At 32.4% G+C, this 26,773-nt stretch overlaps 2 protein-coding genes across 3 annotated transcripts in view; one reads left to right on the forward strand and one right to left on the reverse strand.

Annotated features, from left to right (window-relative positions):
• The window catches only part of LOC127732943 (probable JmjC domain-containing histone demethylation protein 2C), a 111,886-nt gene extending 100,864 nt beyond the window's left edge, over positions 1 to 11,022 (reverse strand). The window contains exon 1 of the mRNA XM_052242150.1: positions 10,755 to 11,022. Within this exon, the coding sequence (XP_052098110.1) occupies positions 10,755 to 10,910 (156 nt within the window). The 5' untranslated portion in view covers positions 10,911 to 11,022. The remainder of the gene's footprint in view (positions 1 to 10,754) is intronic.
• A 1,560-nt stretch (positions 11,023 to 12,582) lies between these two features.
• The window catches only part of LOC127732987 (receptor expression-enhancing protein 1-like), a 29,795-nt gene continuing 15,604 nt past the window's right edge, over positions 12,583 to 26,773 (forward strand). For both annotated transcript variants that reach the window (XM_052242242.1, XM_052242243.1), the window contains exons 1-3: positions 12,583 to 12,708; positions 23,902 to 23,974; positions 24,843 to 24,919. In XM_052242242.1, the coding sequence (XP_052098202.1) occupies positions 12,677 to 12,708; positions 23,902 to 23,974; positions 24,843 to 24,919 (182 nt within the window). In that variant the 5' untranslated portion in view covers positions 12,583 to 12,676. The remainder of the gene's footprint in view (positions 12,709 to 23,901; positions 23,975 to 24,842; positions 24,920 to 26,773) is intronic.

Here is a 26,773-nt window from a genome sequence, read left to right on the forward strand (position 1 = left end):
CTGTTCCAGACTTAAACTTTTTAAGCTTTATACAACCCTGTTACATCTTGCAGTATACACACACTGTAATGGAGCACACCGTCACATTGTTCTCCCATAATAAAATTCAAATAGCATCCTGGCATCTAGAAATACTTTCAAATAGCATCTGACATTTTCAAAAATAAATCTAGCTTTAATATAAATGTATATACAATAGGGTAAACTAAATTCTATATAATAATAAAACCTTAAGAAAATACCTTTCAGGATGTAAAAATGTCATAGGGGGAACACTATAATAACAATTGTAATGTATATTGTATTAATGCACCCTTCCCACCCCATCCTCACAGACAGAAAATGTCATAGGGGGAACACTATAATAACACTTGTAATGTATATTGTATTAATGCACCCTTCCCACCCCACCCTCACAGACAGAAAATGTCATAGGGAGAACACTATAATAACACTTGTAATGTATATTGTATTAATGCACCCTTCCCACCCCACCATCACAGACAGAAAATGTCATAGGGAGAACACTATAATAACACTTGTAATGTATATTGTATTAATGCACCCTTCCCACCCCACCCTCACAGATAGAAAATGTCATAAGGAGAACACTATAATAACAACTGTACTGTACATTTTATTAATGCACCCACACTTCCCACCCCACCCTCACAGACAGAAAATGTCAAATAAAGTTGTTTACTATAAAGAATGTGATGATCTACTGTAATGAATATTTACTGCACAGGTTAAATTTACAGTTACTCAATGAAGTAACCCAGAAATATAAATTACCAGGTCACCAAATAAATTACTGTTTTATGTCTTCAACACTAAATGTTTGAATCACTAAAAACTTCTGATGTGAGTGAATTTAAGATCATGTATACAAGGTATTTGAATTGGTCCATTAGGTTTGGACTCCAATGAAGAAGGATGATTTTATGGTGTGTGGGTACTTAAGAAAAAGACCTTGACTAACAATAACAACCTTTAGTTTACCATATATTCCAGACATCTTAAAAACAGGTACAATGTGTAAATAAAATACACATTGACAGATGACCTACTTTTTCCACAACCTGTGTGAGTCAAGAGATTGCTATGCCATTAGCAAAGATATTACAATGACAGTATGCTAAGATTCTGAATTAAATATTTCTTCTCTGTGTTGTTTTCAAACCAAAGTTCAAATTGGGTAACTTACACAAAGAGAATTCTGTTGACTGAATGAATAGAAAATAAAGGGAAAATCTCAAAAGTATTAAACTTTTTATGTTACAGCTTTAAGAGGGAAACTAAAGGTTGGATAAATTCAAGATACATTTTCTGTAGTAAACAAAAATATATCTGTGTTCTGAAGAAAGCACTTTTTATAACTAATGTAGGTACATGTACTAATAACAAAAAGAAAATTTCATAATGGTTTATATAAACTTTCAGAAATATATGTACACCATATTTTTTTTTAAATATTATACAGTACTGAGTAGCCATTATGATAATTTTAATCTCATGTCAAAGAAGTAAGCTTTTACTCAGACAAAATGTCAGAGTACATTGTTGTAAGCTTAAGATCAAACCCAGACATACAATGTACAAAGTTTGCTGAAATCAAAGTTCTCTCCTGGATTCCTTCATTAGGAATGCATTGGGACAAATGGTTGGAAGGATGTGTTAATAGTATAAATGTAGGTATGGGGCCCTTTATAGCTTACTGTTCCGTGTGAGCCAAGGCTCCGTGTTGAAGACCGTACTGTGACCTATAATGGTTTACTTTTATAAATTTTGACTTGGATGGAGAGTTGTCTCATTGGCACTCATACCACATCTTCTTATATCTATATGAGAAACCTTGAGGATCAAACAGATTGAACCATTTGCTTGAAAGTATAAACTGTCTCTGAATCAGCCAGATACAACCCTGGACAATAGGTCCAAAACAGATAAAAGATTTGGCGAACCAAGTTCAACCTTTGTCATTACAGGTTATCATTGGACAGCATTAAGTAACTTTAGACCTCATCAGCACTGAACTTCTAAAACTGGCTCTACTAAATAGAAGCAGAGTGAGGCATTAACCAAGAGTGGATGTGGACAAGTTCAAAAACCAAAAACCTGACAATATAGAGGAGTTTGAAAAATTTAAAGTGTTAATCATATAATTGTGATGAGGATGATGCATTTTATTATTGAACAGTGTCTCACTAATATGACCCGATATACCAATATCAATCAAACAAAGCCACATGTGTGAGTGAGACCTGTACATGGAATAGATGTACCCCTTAGGACTTTTTACCCAGTAGAGTACATCTTATTTATACCATGATATCATGATTTCAATAATGTAGAAGGGGGGTTAACATGTCCCCAAACACCGATTAAACCAGCTAGCATTAAGTACCAGCACAACCAACACTTTAATCACTTTGTCTCTGATGAAGGTCCAAGGACTGAAACTGTTCAGGCTGTATTATCAATTATCACACCTCGGATAAAATAGTGACATTGTGATTGGTTTAAAACCGTCACATGGTGACCCCTATGGATTCGTAGGGGGTCAGTAGATTTCATATGGGTATCATGACGTCGTGTCTACTATTAATGGTGACGTCGCCTACTAATGTTATTGTATTTCATTGTTTGTTTTAATACAAAACTTAGCAGAAAAGTCTTGTGAGCAATAAATTCGTTATACGGTTTACTACTGACCGCCTACCGATCCACAGAGGGTTAGTAAAATCCATAGGGGTGAGGCTGAAGGACTTGTAGGGGGTGAGTTGTAAAATAACTTATAATACAACACCATAGTAGTTATCATCAGGTGCTGTCCATATTAAAACAGTGGAGTGCTCTTCTTATTTAACTTATAAGGTTTTTTGGGGTTTTTTTGCGGGGGGTATTTGACCTTATTTTAGAATAAATCATGATACATGTAAATGAAGGATATCCAACTACATTTAATAACATTTGACATAGTGTAAAGGTTTATGAACCTGACAGGCATATCATCTCTTTATATTTTTAATAACAATGCAAAGTTTTCATGAAAATCCAGGACCCCCAACTGTATAGTGCCGTATTAGTGGGACTGACAGATTTTGGTTTTTGATAATCTGAATCCTGAAGTTCCACCTAAGATTTCATAGGCCATAATCTGATAATTTTGAAATCCAAGCTTTTATTGACATTTTCATTTTGTGACTGCCTAATTCAGTCTTCTGGGACAACTTTTAAGATGCATGTTAAAAATCTTTCCTGTTATGGCCCCTGATATATTTCAAAGTTCCTTTAACATTTGAATATTCATGCTTATGTAAATGAAGACTAGATAAAGTCAAAAGATACTAGTTACCGCTAAATGCCTATACAACCGTAAGTTTAAATCCATAAAGCCCTTTTCCTGAAATCAATAAGAAAACCAATGAGCTCTGACACCAAACAATCTTTTTTCACAAAATAGATGTAAATAAGCAATAAGAAAACTTTAAATCCATACGGTTATATTGTATAAATATCTGAAAAACCTGTCGATCGAAACCTTTAATAAAGAGCCTACTAAGAACATTTGGTACATACATACATGTATCTGTGTGTATCAAAGAAAGGCAGAGAGTAAAGATTTGTGTATACATACTTGGACATGCGATGGGATAAGGAAATACACATGTACATTTTGTACCAAATACATTTTGACTGAGGCTTAAAAAACACAGAAATCTCTTAAATTTCCAGTTAAGCAAGTAAATCTAAATCTTAGTTCCATTTTGATATTTTACCTTGTTGTTATTGGCTTTGAACTAGCTTTTCTTAACTGTGAGTACTATCAGATCTGTACTTATGTCTTATGTGATTGTATGTGCTTTTAATCCTTCTGAAGAATTAAGCCCTTTTCAACTACCTTTTACAGTTTTTTCTTATGTTATACTGGTACACCACTGTCCCAGGTTAGGGGGAGGGTTTGGCACCAGCAAACATGTTTAACCCCTCCACATTCTGTATGTGCCATGTATGGAGTCTGTATTTTCATTTATTGTTTATAAGTACAAAAGTCAGGTCGTTAGTTTTCTCGTTTGAATTGTTTTACATTTGTCACTTTGGGGCCTTTTATAGCTTACTATGCGGTATGGGTATTTGCTTATTGTCCAAGGTCGTACAGTGACCTAAAGTTGTTTTATAACTTCTATGTCATTTGATCTCCGGTGGACAGTTGTCTCATTGGCAATCATACCACATCTTCTTATTTTCATATGTCCCTTGACTATGTGTCACAGTGTGCTAGGTGTACGTATATTTGGTTTTCAATGTCAAGAAATGCATCAAATGATAAAAAACTGAATCTTCAAACTGTACCACCATTATTCCTTAAGCAGATGTGTCTTTTTTTAAATTCAAATGTTAAAGGTTATTATTAATAGGAATTTCTGCTTGTTTTAGGATAATTTTAATTTATTTATTCGTGATGTTTTTCATAAAAAATCTGATCATTTGTGAATTGGGAATCAGAATAAGCTGAACAAATTGAAATTGGTTTTGAAACAATTTTTCATTGGAAAAGATTGTTTTACTGGACATGCTGGAGTATTGGAGCATTTGGAATATGTAAGAAAAACTGTCATGGTTCTCGTTACCAGAAGGATTTTGGTTTTTTTTATCCAAGATTCAATTTTTAAAATACTAAATGTATCAATCATAAAAATAAACAATCTGGTTCATTTTTCAAGCCTTTCAAATCAAACTGGTTTTGTCTGTTTCAACCTTCAGCATAAAATATTCAACTTTCCGTAAAAGAATTATAAAAAAGCCATTGAACTTTTTCTTTCCCTATCAAATTTTATAGTTTCACAGTTTTCATACTCCCATAATTTCAGATGGATAAGTTATGATTGCCCTGTGGTACATTAAAATGAAAGAACTCTTAATCTTATTACATTGTACAGAGAAACTACAATACATTGTATAAGGGTAAGTGATTTAAATTATTGGTCATTGATCCTAAAACATATTGACCACTCATGTCAATACACCCTATTCTGGAGAAGTTCAAACACTTTACCAGTTTGTTTACAAATGGATGGCAAACAAATAAATAAAGAGTTTGTTTTCACATTCAGGAATAATTTTCTACATAATACATATTATCTAAGTTGTAAAGTCAAATTTGGAAATGTTCCCCTATACAGAACAAGAGTGCACACGCTGAAATGTCTCGCCTTCTTTACTAATCATTGATATTATGTTGATAGTCCTAAATATAAAGCTTTATTACAACTGTCACATAAACTTAACATTAACCAAGTAAACTAAACATTGACCAATGAACCATGAAAATGAGGTCAAGGTCAGATGAACCATGCTAGGCAGGCATGTACAGCTAACAATTCTTCCATACAACAAATATAGTTGACCTATTGCTTATAGTTTAAGAAAAACAGACGAAAACACAAAAACTTAACACTGAGCAATGAACCTTGAAAATGAGGTCAAGGTCAAATAAAACCTGCGTAACTGACATATAGATCATAAAATATTTCCATACACCAAATATAGTTGAACTATTGCATATAGTATTAGAAAAAAAGACCAAAACTCAAAAACTTAACTTTGACCACTGAACCATGAAAATGAGGTCAAGGTAAGATGACACCTGCCAGCTAGACATGTACACCTTACAATCATTCCATACACCAAATATAGCTGACCTATTGCATGCAGTATTAGAAAGAAAGACCAAAACTCAAAAACTTAACTTTGACCACTGAACCATGAAAATGAGGTCAAGGTCAGATGACACCTGCCAGCTAGACATGTACACCTTACAATCATTCCATACACCAACTATAGTAGACCTATTGCATACAGTATAAGAAAAACAGACCAAAACACAAAAACTTAACTATAACCACTGAACCATGAAAATGAGGTCAAGGTCAGATGACACCTGCCAGTTGGACATGTACACCTTACAGTCCTTCCATACACCGAATATACTAGACCTATTGCTTATAGTATCTGAGATATGGACTTGACCACGAAAACTTAACCTTGTTCACTGATCCATGAAATGAGGTCGAGGTCAAGTGAAAACTGTCTGACGGGCATGAGGACCTTGCAAGGTACGCACATACCAAATATAGTTATCCTATTACTTATAATAAGAGAGAATTTAACATTACAAAAAATCTGAACTTTTTTTTCAAGTAGTCACTGAACCATGAAAATGAGGTCAAGGACATTGGACATGTGACTGACAAAAACTTCGTAACATGAGGCATCCATATACAAAGTATGAAGCATCCAGGTCTTCCATCTTCTAAAATATAAAGCTTTTAAGAAGTTAGCTAACGCCGCCGCCGCCGCCGGATCGCTATCCCTATGTCGAGCTTTCTGCGACAAAAGTCGCAGGCTCGACAATAAAACCTATGACATTTGTACATAAATTAAGGGAACATGTACAATTTTGTAAGTTTGTGTAAAATATCTGGATCAACCTTTTTTTTTTGAAGTGATAAAATATGACACAAGCCTGCCTGAATAATTCTTAATTTCATTAAAAAAAAGACATACATGTACATTTTTGTAAATAGTACACTAAATGGATAATTATATATAACCTCATCTCATGTACCTCTACCAAAGAGGCTAAAGAAACTACAAATTTATTAATTATGACACTGACAATCTATAAATCACACAATAACAATCAGAAATATTGCATCATCAATGAAACAGGGCAGAATTTTCAAAGGTGTAGCAAATTCATTGGCACTAATCAAAGTCTAACAAATATAAATAAAATGAGAAGGGTCAATCATACAAGAAGAGAAAAAGTCTAATAAAAACTAAACTGACCCCACAATGGTATCAGCAGTATAGTCTTCAACATACCATACCTCAAGAACTTAATCATTCAGTTTTCTGTATTAAATATTTACAGTCTATTATATAAACAAAAAAATGGTAGGACCAGTAATTAACTAATTAAGAGGTAATTTTTTTAATGAACATCTTTGATAGTCAATCAAAAACAATAGATGTGTTTACAGATACCAAACTAACCCTGAACCTTTTTTAAGCACAGAGTTCCTGTTTGTTTACAATTTCACAATGGTGTTCCTATTAAAGAAGCCTGTGTCGCTCACCTGTATCTTCAACAATGGCCACTTTTCAGTAAAATCAATTAAACAGGAATAACTCTTTTAATTTAAAAGTTTCTATTTATCTATTAGTTTTCAAGATTATAGGCAAAAATTGCAAAAAATGGTAAAAATTATCATTAAAGGGCAATAACTCTAATAAAAAATTGATTGAAGATTTCGACCATTATGGGTTCTATGTAAATCATGTCTTGTTAATCATTTTTCTCTATTAAAAGTCTGTCTTTAAGATATCAAAATAAAAGGCAAAAATGCAAAATAAATTGGGAAAAATTGTCATTAAAGGCCAATGGCAATGACTTCAATAAGGAGGCAACTAACGATTTTGATCAAGTTGAATTATTTGTAGATCTTGTCTTGCTGATAATTTTTCCTATTCTAAGTTACAATCTATCTATTATAGTTTTTAAAAAAATATTTGGCAAAAAAGCAAAAAAATGTATAAAAATTGTCATTAAAGGGCAATAACTTCAATAATGAGTCAACTGACGATTTCTGCCATAAAGCTTGTTTGTAGATCTTGTCTTGCTGATCATTTTTACTTATTAAAGTTTTTATCTTTCTTGTTTACAAGTTTCCATCTATCCATCATTGTTTTCAAGATATTAGACAAAAACACAAAACATTTGTAAAATTTGTCATTAAAGGGCAATAACTCCTATAAGAAGTTGTCTTGACAGTTTTGATGGCAACAAACAATATGTAGATTCCATCATTCTGAACATTTTTCCCCTAGTCAGATTTTATCCATGCCGGCCATTCATAGCGGTTTTCACGATAATAGACAAACCTTTTATTTTACCCCATTGTTATTTTTTTAGCCAAGTGATGATGATGGTGGCCTGTTGATGACTGTGTTTGTATTTTTCCTGGTGATTGTGACGATGAAAAGGTGGAATGTTGATGACAGTGCATGCATTTTTCCTGGTGAATGTGACTAAGATGCAAGACATTTAATGAATGTGTTTGTATTTTTCCTGCTGGTTGTGGCGAAAAATGGTGGATTGCTAATGAAAGGGTTTATGTTTTTTTTCAATTGTTGATGACTTTGTGTTTGGTGAGATGTTGATAATTGAGATTAAATCAAAGAATGAAGCATTGTTGATGAAAGTGACTGTGATTTGTGAATTGTTCATCACTGTGATTGTGATTGGTGAACTTTTGATGAATAAGACAGCAATGGATAGATTATTTTGAATACTTTGACTTTGATTGGTGGATTGTGGTTTGTTGATAAATGATAATATGACTGATGTACTGTTGGTTGTGACTGTGACCTGTTTGTTGTGACTGGGATTGGTAGATTGTTAATGAACGTGACTGTGATTGGTGATTTGTGCTTGTGACTGTTGGATTTTTAGGACTAACTAAATGTACTGGATGTTGATTACTGATTAATTTGGGGCCTTTTTTTCTTTAGCAATTAGAAGGAAAGTTGGCTAAATGTCCATAACATAGCAACCCAAATATTGCTGAGTATTTTGACTAACCGGTTGATTATTGATGATAGTTACAATCATTACATGTATTAGTGTTATATAAATGACTGACTGAATATATGGTTCATGTACAATGTATTGCTGATTTATACTGATTTATATGGTTTTTTAAATGATTTGTTTGAAAGAAAGAAAACGTAAGAACATGTATACATGTTCATGTAAACATCAGTAAAATTGCAAGCAAACCAAAATAGAAATCTAGAGGGCCAAATAGTCTTCAATGATGAACAAATGTCCCTCCTGTACATGTATGCGTCAAGCACTAAATTGCTCTTAGCTACATGTACTTAGTCTACAAATGTAAACAGGCTGCAAATGAATTCAACTCAAACTTTATACATGTATGTGTAAAGACGATTTGACATCAACATAATGGTGTAACATCTAAATGTTTTGTGAAAGGTGACTGATCTACAATGTACATGTAGTTTAGATAAGATAACAAAGGGACTGAAGAATGCCAGTGGCTGAAACGTCTAAAAAATGGTTTAAATATACAGTACATGTACTATACTACATATATATATATAGCTACAACAAATCACCATAATGAACAAAGATCATTGAGAAACAATAGCTACAATTGACAAGATTTTAGACTTGGGAAAGAAACATTTCAGAGTTTAAGTAGTCTTGTAAGTAGGTACAATAAACCCTTACCCATTTAACTCTATTATTGGATATATCAGTGAAAAAAGTTGTAATAACATTGGAAATATCAATGTATAGCGTATATCAAGATCAGATTTGAAGAAAACATGGGATTGTTTTCCAAATTATGTCAATAAGAAGACCATTAAACATGTACATGTAGATCAAAGAATGCTCCACTACAACTGTCTGATCAGTAGACTTTAAAGGTTGTGACTTATGAATCACTTCAATGATTGTCAATTATTAGTTTTATTACTGATTTTTTTTGTTGCTGGTTGGTGAAACCAACATTGATATTGATGGATTTGTAGACTGCAACTCATTTTCTGAATGGCGCTTTGTTTTGACTATAATACATGTATCCCTTAAGTGTGTCACCTCAAGTGAGGAACACAATTATGAATTGTAAACAAAAAATCTCTCATCCATGATACTGGACATGCGACTATTTTAATGAAATGACAGAATTTAACCATTTGTACTGTTATATAGTGGAGATAGGCCATAGAATGTGGATTTAAAAGCTATGGAGTTATCAAATCTTGGCGAATTTCATGGTGTAAAAAATAAGATCTTTCACTCAGAGAAGACAATTGGGCTTTTTAAGTGTGCCTAAATGTGGTAAACATTTATCTCTTCTCTTCTTTTTCTTTATATAAAGAAAAACATCAACTGGTTGATTACTTCCTCATATGGTACCCCAAAATTCCAACCACATACATGTATACATTTGTACATGTATGTGAAAACGAAATAAGCCATTGTCTTGATACAAATCCAAGTTTTGGAAATAGATTGCGGAATTGAAGAAAACCTTACTATTACCACCTACCAATAATGAATTGACAACATTGCCAAATCAGTATAATGGAACACTTATATTATCTATATATCTAAATACATCTTAGGATGTATGAAAACATGCAATCACAATAGGATGGATGGATACCTCATATTCTTTTTTATCTAATATAAAAGGAAAAAGTGTGTGTGGATATGAACAAAAACAACATGTAAGATTTGAATGTCCCAATATCATCTACATTAATTTTACAATTAAAAACAAATGATACTCTAAAAAATACAAGGTAAATAAATAAGTGTAAGAAACAAGCCACACCTTCCACACAAGAACAGGAAAAAACATAGTGTTCCCCTTCCGAAAAATAACTTTAAAGAAAATATTAACATACAAACAATATTTTGCTATGGTCTTTTTCAACAGATTAATATACTTCTCCCATATTTCACTACAGCTGACAAATTGATTTCAGTTCTGAGACGGTCCCCAAACATACATTGCAAACAACTACAGATTCCATGTATGGGTATTTTACTAAATATCTGAGTTAATAAATTCGCTTAAAGGTGTTTCATTGCATTACGTTAGAGTTCGTGTCATTTATTCAGTTGAATAACTTGTATGAATAATACTTACAGCAAGGTCTGGACAGGTTACATCTTTCAATGAAACAGCTCGAACAAATCCAGACCGCCATTCCCACTCACAAATTTTGTTAACTTTTAGTTTTCCTGGGCTTTGAACTGATAGAAATCTCTTCCCTACTAAATCCTCTCTACACTTAAAAGCCATTTCATTCACCAAGAACCCATATTACATTTCACATTCTTCCTAAATCACAAAACTTTACAACAAAATTCCTTCGTATCTTACACTGTCGTACGCAGCGTATGAATTTACAACACACATATTTGACACGGGGTCAATAGGTCATGTTTTATCAACAAATGGAGAAAATATAGTTCGTTCGTTTAACTGGAACTGCATGTTTGTATATTGGTAAAAACTTGCGGATATTTTAAGAGAGCTTATATCAAGTTCACTTCATTTTATATTTGACAGATTTTCTTGAAGTAAAATTATTTCAAATCATGGCATGTCTTAACATGTGGACTAGTTATACAGTAATGCCTAATGGCACTGATTTTAGCAGACATCTTTTATATCCAACAGACTGCATTCAACTGCACTTGACACATGCTTTGGGATAAGAAGGCAATGTGGACTGACCAAAAGGACGGATATCATGATGCATTTAATATTGCGCAATTTTCGAAACATCCGCGCATGCATTGTCCCTTGGGTAAACTCGATTTTGGAGAAAGGTTTTAAAAAGTTACAAGTAACGTATATAGCAGGATCAATAATATGGTAACAGAACTTTACTGAAAAAATGAAGAAGGTATGTACAAGAAAAAAGTAAAATCACAAAAATACTGAACTCCGAGGAAAATTAAAAAAAGAAAGTCCCTAATCAAATGGCAAAATCAAAAGCTCAAACACATCAAACGAATGGATAACAACTGTCATATTCCTGACTTGGTACAGGCATTTTCTTATGTAGAAAATGGTGGATTGAACCTGGTTTTATAGCTAGCTAAACCTCTCATTGGTATGACAGTCGCATCAAATTCCATTATATTGACAACGATGCGTGAACAAAACAAGAAGAGACATGGATAGGCCACCGGTGACGTCTGATGCTTAGACCAAGCAAGCATCGGTGAAATCATCAGATTGAAGAATTATGATGAATAGGTTTCCAAATACCACGTTAAGAAGCTAGATATTATATATCAAGCATATAGACTCCAAAAATGAATCATAACTTCCAGACATCCTGTGACAACGACTGACCGAAAGGGGAGGGGGGGGGCTCCAGTCATGCTTCTGTGATTCCCTATATAATCAACCAAATTTTTCCCACGAAAAGGGGGGGGGGGCGGGCCCCCCAGCCCCCCTGGATCCGCCTATGAGACATGTGTCTATAAATAAATTTAATAAAAAAATTTTGATGAAATATCTTCTATGGCAGGTGGCCAAAAAACACTACTTTTGAGTCAAGATGATCTAATATGCTATTCAAATTTGCTAATCAAAAAAATTAAAACTCATTTCCTAATCCGAATTTTTATGAAATTTCCATTATTACTGTATTTAAAATTCCATCAGATATATTTGCAGTAAGTATTCAATGAACCTGGAAATATTAGACCCAGAATGAATCCTTGAAAATAAATAAAGTTTCAAAAATCTTTTGATAGTACTGTAGCAATGAAGAAAAAACATATTTCCTAGATAATATGTGAAAATTTCATGAAAATACATAAGAGAAAACAAAAAACGAATGACTTCTTGAGACATATATATATCCGTCCACCAATTGTATTAAGTATTAACGTGTCCATGTTTTATACTCTGTCAATAATTTCAAAATTCCTATTTATTTACCTCCCATGGAAAACAGAGGGCGCTGCACACTAATAATGGCAACATTGAAGAATAGAACTTTATGAAGTTATGACGTCTATTTTAAGCAGTGTCTTTAACAAACAAGAATGCTTACAGCAGTTTTTTCAAGACTTTTAGTGTAAGTTCACGTGTACCACATTTGAATATTCGTCTTAAAGAGTTGAATAGGTGAAATAATAAACGTAAAAATTGTTTTTTTTAATCAGTCAACTGACAAATCTTATAAAAATAAATCTAAGAAGATCCATGAATCAAGTTCTAAAAATAATTTGAAATATCCAGGTAACGACAACTACAAATACAAAGCCCAGTGTCACATTCAAGTTTTGATCTCTTTATTTGGTTCTGTCAAGGAGGTTATATAAGAAGGAGAGTGCACGTTAACTTGTAATTTGTAAACGTTTATTACACATAAAAATTAAAATGTGCATGTTACCACCTTTATCCATAAGTTAATATGTGGGTGTCAATTGTGCAGATTGATAGAGTGGCAATCAAAATGTAAAAATTAAAAAGAAGAAAGTATGAAATAATGAAGAATTATTTTGATTAAGCACAGAAACGATACAACAAAAACTAGTATGTCCAAATGTCTACGACATTTCTAGTGTTTCCTGCAGTTTTCCAAAAGGGCAGGGTAATTTTTTTCTCTGAGGACACTCTTAGCGATGTTGGCTACTCTTTAAGGGCAACCTTTGCGCGGACTTTGCATGTGCTACAGCATATGCAATGCAGTGCGTTTTAAATGCACAAAAGAAGTGCCAAATCAGTGTTCTAGAATTCCCCTTTCCTGTCACCCTTGGCAAGTTGATTTAGGTTACAGGAAAGTGGAAATTCAAACCTTTGTTGGCCTTGGGCAAGTAAAATTAAATTAAAGAAACTTCCTATTCATACAGATCAAACAATCGATGTAACTGTTTGTATTCTTTTATTTCAATCAAAGTCTCAAAGCGAAATTGTTGTTGTTGGTGTAAATCATGCAGGGGTTCTATAGTCTAGGGGAGAAAAACGTGCACATGTGTTTCACGATCATAGTCCTAAATACGCTTGCCAGCTAAGCAAGGAAAACCCGCGATGTCAAGTATCCATCTGATCTAGACGCAAAAACCTAATAACCGGAACGCAAACAGTAAAAGATTTAATATCCAGATCTCAAATTCATGATTTTTTGCGTGTAATGTTTGACGATATTATCCCTTTTTTGTGCCAATACATTTGAATTTCTGATGTAATGTGACATGTGTCAAACTAAAATTAATATATTTCAAAATAAAATTAATATATTCCATATTACAAACACCTCTTGATTGGTATAAACATCATTTATACCAATCAAAACTACCTTGGCAGCAATGGCTTATAATTGTACAAATAGTATAAGGATATTATAAGATTTGTATAGCAAGACTATAAATATATCCACCTTTGCCACACTAGCGTTGTACCAAACAACCACCAAGCATGGACGATAACCCAGACCATTTAAAAAGTTTCTCGATCCTTTCCCGAAAATTACCAGATTCGAGGAAAAAAGAAAGAAGAGATTTGGAAACAGATGCAACAACAGATAATACACACATAGAGCAGTCAATTACTGGAGATTAACATACAATACATAAATACACAAAGTCAAAATTATTTGGAATACCAGACAATCCACTTAGAGAAAAGAGGAAGAAAAACATAATGAACCACAGGAACCACAAAACATATTTATGAAGAAAATCTTGATCCATGGACACTTTATTAACAGAGTAAATATTAATGAAACTACCAAGATTTACAATTCCCAGAATTTGCAGCGATCATACATTTCACACTATTCCCAATGCAATTGGAAGCAGTACCTCCCTCAGAGCGAAGCCAGTTCAATTGGTACAGGATGACCAGTGAGATGTTGTCCAATTTGGAAATGAACTGACATTTTATGATCTACTTTCATCATTTCTACAACAATACCACTCGAAACCTCCATGAGAATAACTACACATACGTGTATGAATAGCAGCTAACCACATCATTAATAACTTTATTGACTAACTTTCACTTTTAACTTAACTAAATTCTTATTTCACTTTCATTTTCTATTTATATCTATAAAGTCGTCATAACAACCATTATTGTAACATTACTTCTGGCCAACTGCATGAACCACCAAATTTGTACTTCACTTTTTGATTTCATATGTAATATTGTCCTGAAGACGCCACGCTTGATGGCTAAACATGTCGACCAGAATAAACTCTTACCATGCGGTAATTGATGGGTGTTGTTGTCTTTATTATCGTTTTATATGTTATATTAATGTTAGTTAGTTGGGGGTGTCTATTGCTCACAGCAATTTCATGGCAGCAGATAGAAAGTTGTATTGTTTAGATACAATATATTGTTTATCAAAACATTTAAAAAGTTATCACATCCAGGGGAAACAAAGGCATATTTTTTCAAGTGTGAGGTAGAGGGTGCAACATGAAGGAGGTGGAGCATAAAGGCTCAAGTGAGCTATTCTCATCACATGGTAATACTTTTACAAAATCTTTTTCTCAAACATAACATGTACCAGGTACATGTATCTTGAAAACCACTATAGATAGAGATAGGAAAAAAATGTTAAAAATGTTGAGGTCTACCTACTGTCCATTTACATCAAACCTGTCAGACAACTTCTTACAGAGGTTTTTGCCCTTAAATCATTGTAAATGAAATATTTTACTAAGTTTTTTCACATTTTTGCATTTTTTATTTAAAACTAATAGATAGAGAGAAACTATTGATACACAAAACGATCATCAAAACAAGATCTACAAATAAGTCAACATGCCTGAAATTGTCAGACATCTTGTTATAGGAGTTATTGCCCTTAAAGGATGATTTTTATCAATGTTTTTGCATTTTTGCTTATCTTGAAAACTGTAATACATAAATAGAAACTTCAAAATGCAAAATGATCAGCAAGACAAGATCTACAATAAAGTCAACCTGGTCGATAAAGTCAATCAACTCTTTATAGGTGATATTGCCTTTTAATAATAATTTTTATACGCCCGTTTATGGGACGTATTATGGTATACCGTTGTCTGTCCGTCCGTCCGTCGTCAACATGTCGGACATTAATTCAAAAACGCTTTAACTAATATGCATGAAACTTTAATAAATTGTTTATATCTATTAATGTGAGCTCCCTTTCGTTTTTTATAAATTTTGGATTTACCGTTTTGGGGTTTTATTCATTAAAAAAGGGGGGATTTTCCAGTTTTCGGACAATAACTCAAAAACTATTTCACCAATTTGCATGAAACTTTTGTTAATTGTTTATATCTATTGACATGAGCTCCCTTTTGTTTTTTATAAATTTCAGATGTACCGTTTCCGAGTTTTGGGGTTTTATTCATTGAAAAAGGGGGGATTTTCCAGTTTTCGGACAATAACTCAAAAACAATTTCACCAATTTGCAAGAAACTTTTGGTGAATTGTTTATTTCTAATGACATGAGCTCTCTTTTGATTTTTATAAATTTTAGACTATATGTTTCTGATTTATGGTTTTTTTTCATTACAAAAAGGGGGATTTTCCAGTTTTCAGACAATAACTCAAAAATGCTGAAAGCATTTTTTATGAAACTTTGTTAAATTGTTTATATCTATTGATGTAAGCTCCCTTTTGATTTTTATAAATTTTCGATTTTACGTTCCTGTGTTATAAGATTTTATTTGTTTATAGTCTGACAACAGATTTACTAAGTATTGCACAACAGCACAGTGTATTGCACAACAACACAGTGTATTGTACAACAGCAAGAAATCTTTAATTGAATATAAATTCAATTCATATAACCAATTTCAAGTTCTTTGACTACATTTATTCAGAAACCTATAATATGTCAAATATTTAATTACAATCCAAATTCAGACCTGTATCAAGCTTGAATATTGTGTCCATTTTTGCCCCAACTGTTCAGGGTTGGACCTCTGCGGGTGTATCCAGCTGCGCTCAGCGAAGCAGTTTATTACATCTTTTACAAAATTTTTATTGGATAAATAAAAACTGTAAACAACAAAAACTTTTTTGCTGTTTACAGATCTTGTCTTGTTGATCCTTTTTTTGAAAAAAGGATCAACAAGACAAGATCTGCAAATACATCAACCTATAAAAATAAGAAGACTTATAATGGTATAATTGCCAATGAGACAACACTCCACCAGAGACCAAATGACATAGAAGTTAACAACTATAGGTCACCAAACAGCCTTCAACAATGATCAAAGCCCATACCTCATAGTCAGCTATAAAAGTCCCTGAAATGAAAAATCTAAAACAATTCAAATGAATATACTAACACTGTAACAGCATGATTAATGTACAAAACAATGAAGGAAACACAAATATGATATATACAACAACAGACTATATATATATATATATATAGCTATAACCACTGAATTACAGGTTCCTGAAAGACAAAAATTGTCAGTGTACTCTTAATAAGAGTTACTGTCCTTAAATGACTATTTTTTTTTTATCCTTTTACCTCACCTGGCCCAAAGGGCCAAGTAAGCTTTTCTCATCACTTGGCATCCGTCATCCGTCGTTGTCTGTTAACTTTTATAAAATCTTCTCCTCTGAAACTACTGGGCCAAATTTAACCAAGCTTGGCCACAATCATCATTGGGGTATCTAGTTTTAAAATGTGTCCGATGACTACGCCTGCAAACCAAGATGGCTGACATGGCTAAAAATAGAACATAGGGGTAAAATGCAAGTTTTGACTATTATTTTTGAAGTCTGTTATAAATAAAGAAAATCTAACAGAAGCAAAAATATTCAGAATGTTAAGCTCTACCAATTGTCCATATATGCCAAAACTGTCTGACAACTTATATGAGTTCCTGCCCATAAAAGAAAAATTTTACCTTTTTTTTCATTTTTGACTCTTATCTTGAAAACTAATATAGTATAGTAGATAGAGAAAACCTTTAAATTGCAAAAATGATCAGCAAGACAAGTTCTACAAATAGAAGTCTAATGGTGGAAATCCTCAGTCAACTCCTTCTTAGAGTTATTGGCCATTGATGACGAATTTTATCAATTTTTTTGCGTTTTTGCCTTATATATATCTTAAAGATTATAATAGATAGATAGAAATTTAAATAAGCAAAAATTATCAGCAAGACAAGATCTACAATTAAGACAATATTGGGGAAATCATCCCACGACTCCTTAATGGAATTGTTGCCTTTTAATGACAATTTTCACCATTTTTTTTGCATTTTGTCTTATATGATAATAATTATAATAGATAGATAAACACTTTAAATCTCAAAAATGATCAGCAAGTCAAGATCTACTAACCAGTCAAATTTTGCTGATATAGTTAGTAGATTGTAACTCTTTATAGGAGTGATTGCCCTTAAATGAGGATTTATTTTTAACCTCTTTTGTGCTTTGAGCAAAAACTAAAAAAGAATAGAAAATAAACAGACTAAATGATCAGCAATACAAGATCAACAGAACAGAAACTTTTGTTATGAATTCTTTTGTCGTCTACAATGTTGGATAGTGTCCTTTGTGGAATATGCACATAGACATGGCAAGGTGAGCGACGCATGCTCTTTAGAGCCTCTTGTTTCTTTTTTGCCTAATATTTTTAAAAACTATAATAGATAGATATAAACTTAAACAAGCAAAAAGGATCATCAGGATAAGATCTTTAAATTAGTCTATGGCTGAAATCTTCAGTTGACTTGTTATTGGAGTTATTGCTCTTTAATGATCTTTTTTATCATTTTTTGTGTTGTAAACTTTTAAATTATTCTGCCTAAGTAGTTGAATCCCTATGTGTTTCCCATACACCAAAAATTGCATACAGTGTACTGTAGGATTTCAATCAGTGTACTGTAGATTTCAATGAGTGTACCGTCAATTGCAATAGCTGAAGTGAGCGACTATGGAATATACTTGGATTCTGATAAAGAATTAATGTCTTGGAAACAGATATTTTTCCCTTTTACTATTTGTAATTCCCAGTAATCTTAGGAAGTGTGAGCATTTCCCCAGGTGGTATATTATATATGTATATAAACCTGCTGCATTTGTATGCATCTGTCCTAAGTCAGGAGCCTGTTGTTCAGTGGTTGTCGTTTGTTGGTGTGGTTCATAAGTGTTTCTCGTTTTTTATATCGATTAGACCGTTGGTTTTCCTGTTTGAATTGTTTTACACTAGTCATCTTGGGGCCCTTTATAGCTTGCAGTTCTATGTGAACCAAGGCTCTGTGTTGAAGGCCTTACTTTGACCTATGATTGTTTACTTTTTATACATTGTGACTTGGATGGAGATTTGTCTCATTGTCACTCATAACACATCTTCTTATTTATATTGTACAATATATAAATAACACATAGCTGAGAGGGTGATAGAGCAGAATGTTACCCAGAGAAAACATTGTCAACTGAGGCGAAGCCAAGGTTGACATTGTCTTTTCGAGGGTTAACAATCTGCTCTATCACCCTCTCAGATATGTGTTATTATACGACCGCAAAAAAATTTTGTGGTCGTATATTGGTATGACGTTGGCGTCGTCGTCGTCGTCGTCGTCCGGCGTCGTCGTCGTCGTCCGGCGTCGTCGTCCGAATACATATTGGTTTTCGCACTCTAACTTTAGTTTAAGTGAATGGATCTTTTTGAAATTTGACCATAAGGTTAAATACCACAAAAGGAAGGTTGGGATTGATTTTGGGGGTTATGGTACCAACAGTTAAGGAATTAGGGGCCAAAAAGGGGCCAAAAATGAGCATTTTCTAGTTTCCAGACAATAACTGTGGAATGGTGTATGGATCTCTCTGAAATTATACTACAAGTTTCCATACCACAAAGGGATGGTTAGGATTTGCTTTGGGGGGTTATGGCTCAAACCGTTTAGGAATTAGGGGCAAAAAAGGGGGAAAAACAAGGTTGTCCTGGTTAATGGACAAATACTTTAGTACAAAACATAATTTAAAGCAGTGTAAGGGAGATAAATCAAATACATCATTGAAATTATCTCCCTTACACTGCTTTTAAATTATGTATAAAGTAATGGTTAATGAACAATAAAGATAATCTAAAACAGTGTAAGGGAGGTAATCCAAATACAACGTTTTAGTTACTTCCCTTACTCTGCTTTTAAATTATGTTTAAAGAAATGCATATTTATAAAGGAAGACCAGTAAAAATATCTGCAAATGTTTTCATCTTTTTTTTTTACAAAAAAATCCATATGAAAGATTTGACACTATATTTTTATTAATTCTATTATAAAATAGATTAAGTTAGCACTATGGTAAATTTAAATGGTTAATTATGGTTGCCAACTCCATTGGAAATTTGAATTGAGATTATGACCATATCTTGAGGGAAAGAATTTTTTTGGGGGAAAAAGGGGGGGGGGGGGATAAAAAGAAATTGTGGGGGCCAATTTTTTCTCATTTCAGATTTCAGAAATTAAAAAGAATTATTCTTCAAATATTATTTTTTTTTCAAATTTCAAATATTGAAAAATTTCAAGAAGTAATCTTTAATTGCACAGTATGGCGCATTAGATTTGTAAAATCTTTGATCACATTTATTTATTTGTTATGCCGAATCTAACAGTGTATTTAGATTTTTAATTTTGGGTCCAGTTTTCAAATTGGTCTACATTAATGTCCAAAGGGTCCAAAATTAAACTTTGTTTGATTTTAGCAAAAATTGAATATATGAGGTTCTTTGATATGCTGAATCTAAACATGTATTTAGATTTTTGATTTTTGGCCCAGTTTTCAAGTTGGTCCAAATTGGGGTCCAAAATTAAACTTTGTTTGATTTCAACAAAAATTGAATATATGGAGTTCTTTGATATGCTGAATCTAACCATGTATTTAGATTTTTTATTTGTGGACCCCGTTATCTAATTGGTTCATATTGAGGTCAAAAGGGTCCAAAATTAAACTTTGTTTGATTTCATCTAAAATTGAATTATTGGGGTTCTTTGATATTCCAAATCTAACCGTGTATTTAGGTTCTTAATTTTGGGTCCTGTTTTTTAAATTGGTCTACATTGAGGTCCAAAGGGTCCAAAATTAAACTTAGTTTGATTTTAACAAAAATTGAATTCTTGGGGTTCTTTGATTTGCTGAATCTAAACATGTGTTTAGATTTTTGATTATGGGCCCAGTTTTCAAGTTGGTCCAAGATAGGGTCCAGTATTTAAACTTTGTTTGATTTCAACAAAAATTGAATATATGGGGTTCTTTGATATGCTGAATCTAAACATGTATTTAGATTTTTGATTATGGGCCCAGTTTTCAAGTTGGTCCAAATTGGGGTCCAAAATTAAACTTTGTATGATTTCAACAAAAATTGAATATATGATGTTCTTTGATATGCTGAATCTAACCATGTATTTAGATTTTTTATTTGTAGGCCCCGCTATCAAATTGGTTCATATTGAGGTCAAAAGGGTCCAAAATTAAACTTTGTTTGATTTCATCGAAAAATGAATTATTGGGGTTCTTTGATATGCCAAATCTAACCGTGTTTTTAGATTTTTAATTTGGGTCCTGTTTTTTAAATTGGTCTTCATTGAGGCCCAAAGGGTCCAAAATTAAACTTAGTTTGATTTTAACAAAAATTGAATTCTTGGGGTTCTTTGATATGCTGAATCTAAACATGTATTTAGATTTTTGATTATGGGCCCAGTTTTCAAGTTGGTCCAAGTTGGGGTCCAAAATTAAACTTTTTTTGATTTCAACAAAAATTGAATATATGGGGTTCTTTGATATGCTGAATCTAACCATGAATTTAGAATTTTTATTTGTGGGCCCCGCTATCAAATTGGTTCATATTGAGGTCAAAAGGGTCAAAAATTAAACTTTGTTTGATTTCATCAAAAATTGAATTATTGGGGTTCTTTGATATTCCAAATCTAATCGTGTATTTAGATTTTTAATTTTAAGTCCCGTTTTTTAAATTGGTCTACATTATAGTCCAAAGGGTCCAAAATTAAACTTAGTTTGATTTTAGCAAAAATTGAATTCTTGGGGTTCTTTGATATGCTGAATCTAAACATGTGTTTAGATTTTTGATTATGGGCCCAGTTTTCAAGTTTGTCCAAGTTGGGGTCCAAAATTAAACTTTGTTTGATTTTAAAAAAAATTGAATATATGGTGTTCTTTGATATGCTGAATCTTACCATGTATTTTGATTTTGGACATTGGACCATAATAGGTAAATTAAAAAAATTCAAGTTCTTAGACCACATTCTTTCTGTGTCAGAAACCTATGCTGTGTCAAATATTTAATAACAATCCAAATTCAGAGCTGTATCAAGCTTGAATGTTGTGTCCATACTTGCCCCAACTGTTCAGGGTTCGACCTCTGCGGTCGTATCAAGCTGCGCCCCAGCGAAGCATTTTATTTAATTTATTATACTGAATGTTCTGTTATTACTGTCTATTAAATTTCAAATTCAAAGTATAAACTATGTAGTCTTGTACATAACAATCATCTGTTTTTATTAAAGCGCACACTTGAGCAAGCTTCTCCGTGAAGGGTAATAGAGTATTTGCCATGGGATAAAGTAAATCGTCTCCCTTGTATTAACCAATCAAAATCTGGCATTTTGACATGAAGTATAATAATATATAATATCCCATGTAATGTATATAACAAAAACATGAGTATAAATTCTCCAAGATTATTGCTTTCCCTGTTGTCTGACTTTTAATGATTGGTAACAAATTCTCACTAATGAAAGTATTCTATAGAATATTAGATTTTTTACATGTCATACATCTTTCCACAATACCCAGTTATTGAAGATTATTATAGAACACTGATGCAATTCTCAGAGCCATTTAAGTGTCTTGTGACCTCTGGTAACAGAGATTTAATTGACATTACCAGTACACAAAAGAATAAGGGGTCAATACCTCATTGGTTAATGTCATGAATGTTCATTGAACTTTGTATTGATTCTTGTCCAATGTTCAATAATATTGAAGGAAAGATAACTTCAGAGAAATTTGTTAACATATCAGGTTGATGATCATACACTTAGTTTGAGGGTATCTTGCAGGGACCAGTTTTCTAAGGTTTACAGATGCTTCCAGTAATTGAGAAATTTTAGTATTAACCAGATATATAACATCAGCTGAAATACTAGATTAAGGCATTAAACAATTATTGAGGGAGTTGGTCCCTGATTTTAGCCAGTACACACAGCATTATTTCAGAAGAGCGAAAATTACCCATGGCCAGGCATGCCAGGTTGTGGACACAAAGATAATAATATATTTAAGAATAATGAAGGATATCTCATAACTTTATTTCAGATAGAAAGAAAAGCATATCAGTTGTGTACATAATTATGTATTTCTGATGAATGAAAGAATTCAGGTTTCATATAAATTATTTTATTTTATAAGAATGAGAGGTGAAAGTTGTGTACAAATAGCTTTATTTCAGTATCAAGGAAAGTATCTAGTTGTGTAAAAATAACTGCAGATCAGAAGAAAGCTGCATTTTGCAGTAAAAAAAGGAAGAGTTAAAACTGTTTGCAATAAATAGCCAAAAAATTAAGATCAGCTAACAGCAATATGAAAATTTTGGGAAATTTAGCTTGTTTTGTGTTTAACTGCACCATGGTATTCATGTAAGACATACTAGGGGAAAATTATACATGGTACTCTATGATACAAGGAAATTTTGTTATTCCATTGACAAGTTAAGTGCAAACTGCTTTGGTGTAACTCTTTTATACAATTGTTCTGTATTCCCAAAGGAAGTATGATATAAAGAACCTTTTACACAAATGTAAAATATTGGCATCCAAAAGTAAACCTACTTGCACAGGTGTAAGTGTAAAGTGCAGTTAATATATATATCGTATTATCTTGATAAATAATAATATATTGTGAGGTTATGATATGAAAGTATCCCTACCTATTTTTCCCAGACGATTATTTATTTTTATTCAAATTTGAGTTTTTCTGGTATCCATAGCAACTCATATGGAATTGGGTCATAAAATGATGATAGTAGTGCACTTGTTTTACAATGTTTTGATTAGGGTAATATTGTAATGACTGTACAATCACTGTACTCACAATGGACCAAGGAATTTGATAGGAAGATAACAAAGGATGCAGACTTTGAACAGTTCCACTTGTTCTGTATTATGTAGACAAGATTGTAAGACATATGGTTACAGAGATGTTGATACATGATGCCAATAGTAAGGGAATGGATTTACCATATGTTTAGCTATGTCAGTCAGTTTATCTATTTTCTTTGCAGACTTGTGTTTGGTACATTGTACCCAGCTTATGCCAGCTATAAAGCTATACGAACCAGAAATGCCAAAGAATATGTGAGTACTACAGATATCAATGCATTTAAGGAATATACATCAGCAACTTAAAAAGATGAGCGAATAAAAGTTAAATGTAATTAAATCAACAAATAAAATGAAAGAAGAAGGATATTCTGTGGTTTATATGTTATATTAGTTAGATGTTTTCATGTATATAAGAAAAACAGATCATTATGTATTTTTGATGCTTAAGACCTGTAATTTGATTACCTTAGCTGTATTTGGCAAAACTTTTAGGAATTTTTGGTCCTCAATGCTCTTCAACTTCGTACTTTATTTGGCCTTTTTAATTTTTTTTTATTCGAGCGTCACTGAGTATTTTTTTGTAAACGAAACGCTCTTCTGGCGCAAATACAAAATTTCAATCCTGGTATCTATGATGAGTTTATTTAGACCTGTAATTTGGTTATACACAGCAAATAAACTTAAAAAAGTTATACAAAACAACTTGAATAAAATGAACACATAAAAATACAACTGCAGTATTAATACAAATTATTTATTCATGTACTTTTCTATAGGTTGTCAACATCTTATATATTTAAATGGTAGATTAAGTTCATCATACACTAGAACAAAATCACAGGGAAACCTTTATACATTTTTTTTTTATAATTGATACTTATTGATACTTATTTTGTCACAATTTAGATATTCATGAAACTTTTGGAGCTTTTAAACCCAAAGAATGTCAAAAGAACTAAAATGGATATGGTGTAGATTATTAAAGAAGAAATGAGATTCAACACGAAAATCACTAATCATGAAGAAGTTCTAAAACATTATAAAATCTAAATATCAACATGTTTCAGTTTTTCACACTTGTACATTTACCTATATTTTCTTTTCTTTTTTTCATTTTTAGGCCAAATGGATGATGTATTGGGTTGTGTTTGCATTTTTCTCATGTGCTGAAACATTCTCTGATGTCTTCCTGTCATGGTAAAAATATTTTATGGTGCAATTTTATCCCTTCAGTTCTCAGATAATTCAAACTATGACAATAGGTCAAAACAGTTACATGCAAATTACCATAATTTTATAAATTATGAAATATTATATGAAATAATTTAGAAACTGCACTGATTCATTAAATGAATCATATTTTTTTTAATTTCCTGAATGTAGCAGGCAACCTCTACATGCTTTTGGTATTCCATAGTACTAGTATATAGAGAAACTCTGCATGTTTAGATGTTTTCCTTGAGCAGCAGGTATGAGAAATATAGTAAATATCCAGTGCAAATTCTCTCTGAAACTTAAATTAAAAATGTATATCCCATTGTACAGTCTGTAAAAATTCATGTATCATATAGTTTTCCATCATAAACAAACTCTTTCTAAACAAAGAAAAGAACTCTCTGTTCCTGGTATTGGTCTTGTGTACTTTATCTCTAACGTTGTTTACAAGGTAAGCAAACATGCTTTGTTTCAAGGGTGTGTTAAAAATATGATTGCATAATTAAAATAAAAAGACTGGAGATGGTGATCTGTTTTAGGATGTCAAGAAAACTGCTCTCTGGCAATATTATATAGCCGGTCTAAAGTCAGATTTTTGGATGACTTGATAAACTTATTGTCCAATCAGGAGCTGACATTGTGAATTTTTTGTGATAAAAAGAACAAGAAAAGTATGCTATGAAAGTGGCAATGGCCTTATAAAGTTTTATATTTTATAAGATTTTTAAAAGAGTTTGAAACATTTATAGATGCTGTAGATTCTTCAATGTCTGAATTTTCTGTTTGGATTATGTAAGATGTGCTTGATCTCATTTTAGAAATTAAAAGAGCTTGTTTTATTATTTTGTTACATGTCTGAAGTGTCCTATTGTCAGTTTTCATGATGGAGTGACCGTATTGTTTCTAAGAAGTTTTAACACCCAAGATGCAATGGCAGTTTTTCTTTAGATGCTTTACTAGAGCCCATATCGGTCTTAAACATGATACAAAACCTTGACCTCATATTCACGGTTGACTATTTCCCCTAAAATATGTTAAGTTTATATGATAGGATGAGTTTCTCAGTAACAATGAGTAACTACAGATAAATGGTGACTATATCCCTTCACTTGATTGTTTGTGTTCCCTGACAGCTTGGCAACACATTAGGATCACTTCTGACATCTTGTGTCCATATTACAACATTTTAATCTGCAACTTTTTGAAAGTAGCTTGATAGAATTCAGCCAGACTTTAACAGATTCTTTTACAGGACTTGAAAGTAAGCATTTTCTATTTCAATGTTTGATCTGTGTGATTTTTGGGGTTCGGCATACTAATACATGGACTTTGCAATTCATGCCATTATTTAGCGATGGCAGACAAACACATGGATAAGGTGAAGTTGTGTTATATGTCAATGCGACAGCAACCAAACAACAAAACCTGAAAATACATCTAGAGTTCAACAAAGGGTCTTAAACATAGAGATGTATCTCTAAATTGAAGTCTTATACCATGTGTCGTGCACTGAGTCCTAAATTAAGGGATCACCAGACTTCACCTTAATTTAGAGATATGCTGAGGCGAAAAAGTTGCTTTCCTGTCCGTCACTTCGCTTTTTCTTTTTGATATAAAAAAGTTCTTTTTAGTGCTAGATATTTAGTTGGTAGATTCTGACGAGAGGATTAATATTATCCTGCAACTATAAATGACTATTTAAGACATAAACTGAAACAACTGTTACTTTAATTGACTCTGGTATGAATTGAACACCTATACAAAAAAAGGATACATATGGGCCTTTATGTTATAGTAAAAACCAAATATTGTAGCGCCGCGAGCGAACGAGCACTT

The sequence above is a fragment of the Mytilus californianus genome, unplaced genomic scaffold, assembly GCF_021869535.1.
Source record: "Mytilus californianus isolate M0D057914Y unplaced genomic scaffold, xbMytCali1.0.p SCAF_3, whole genome shotgun sequence".
Taxonomy (NCBI): Eukaryota; Metazoa; Mollusca; class Bivalvia; order Mytilida; family Mytilidae; genus Mytilus; species Mytilus californianus.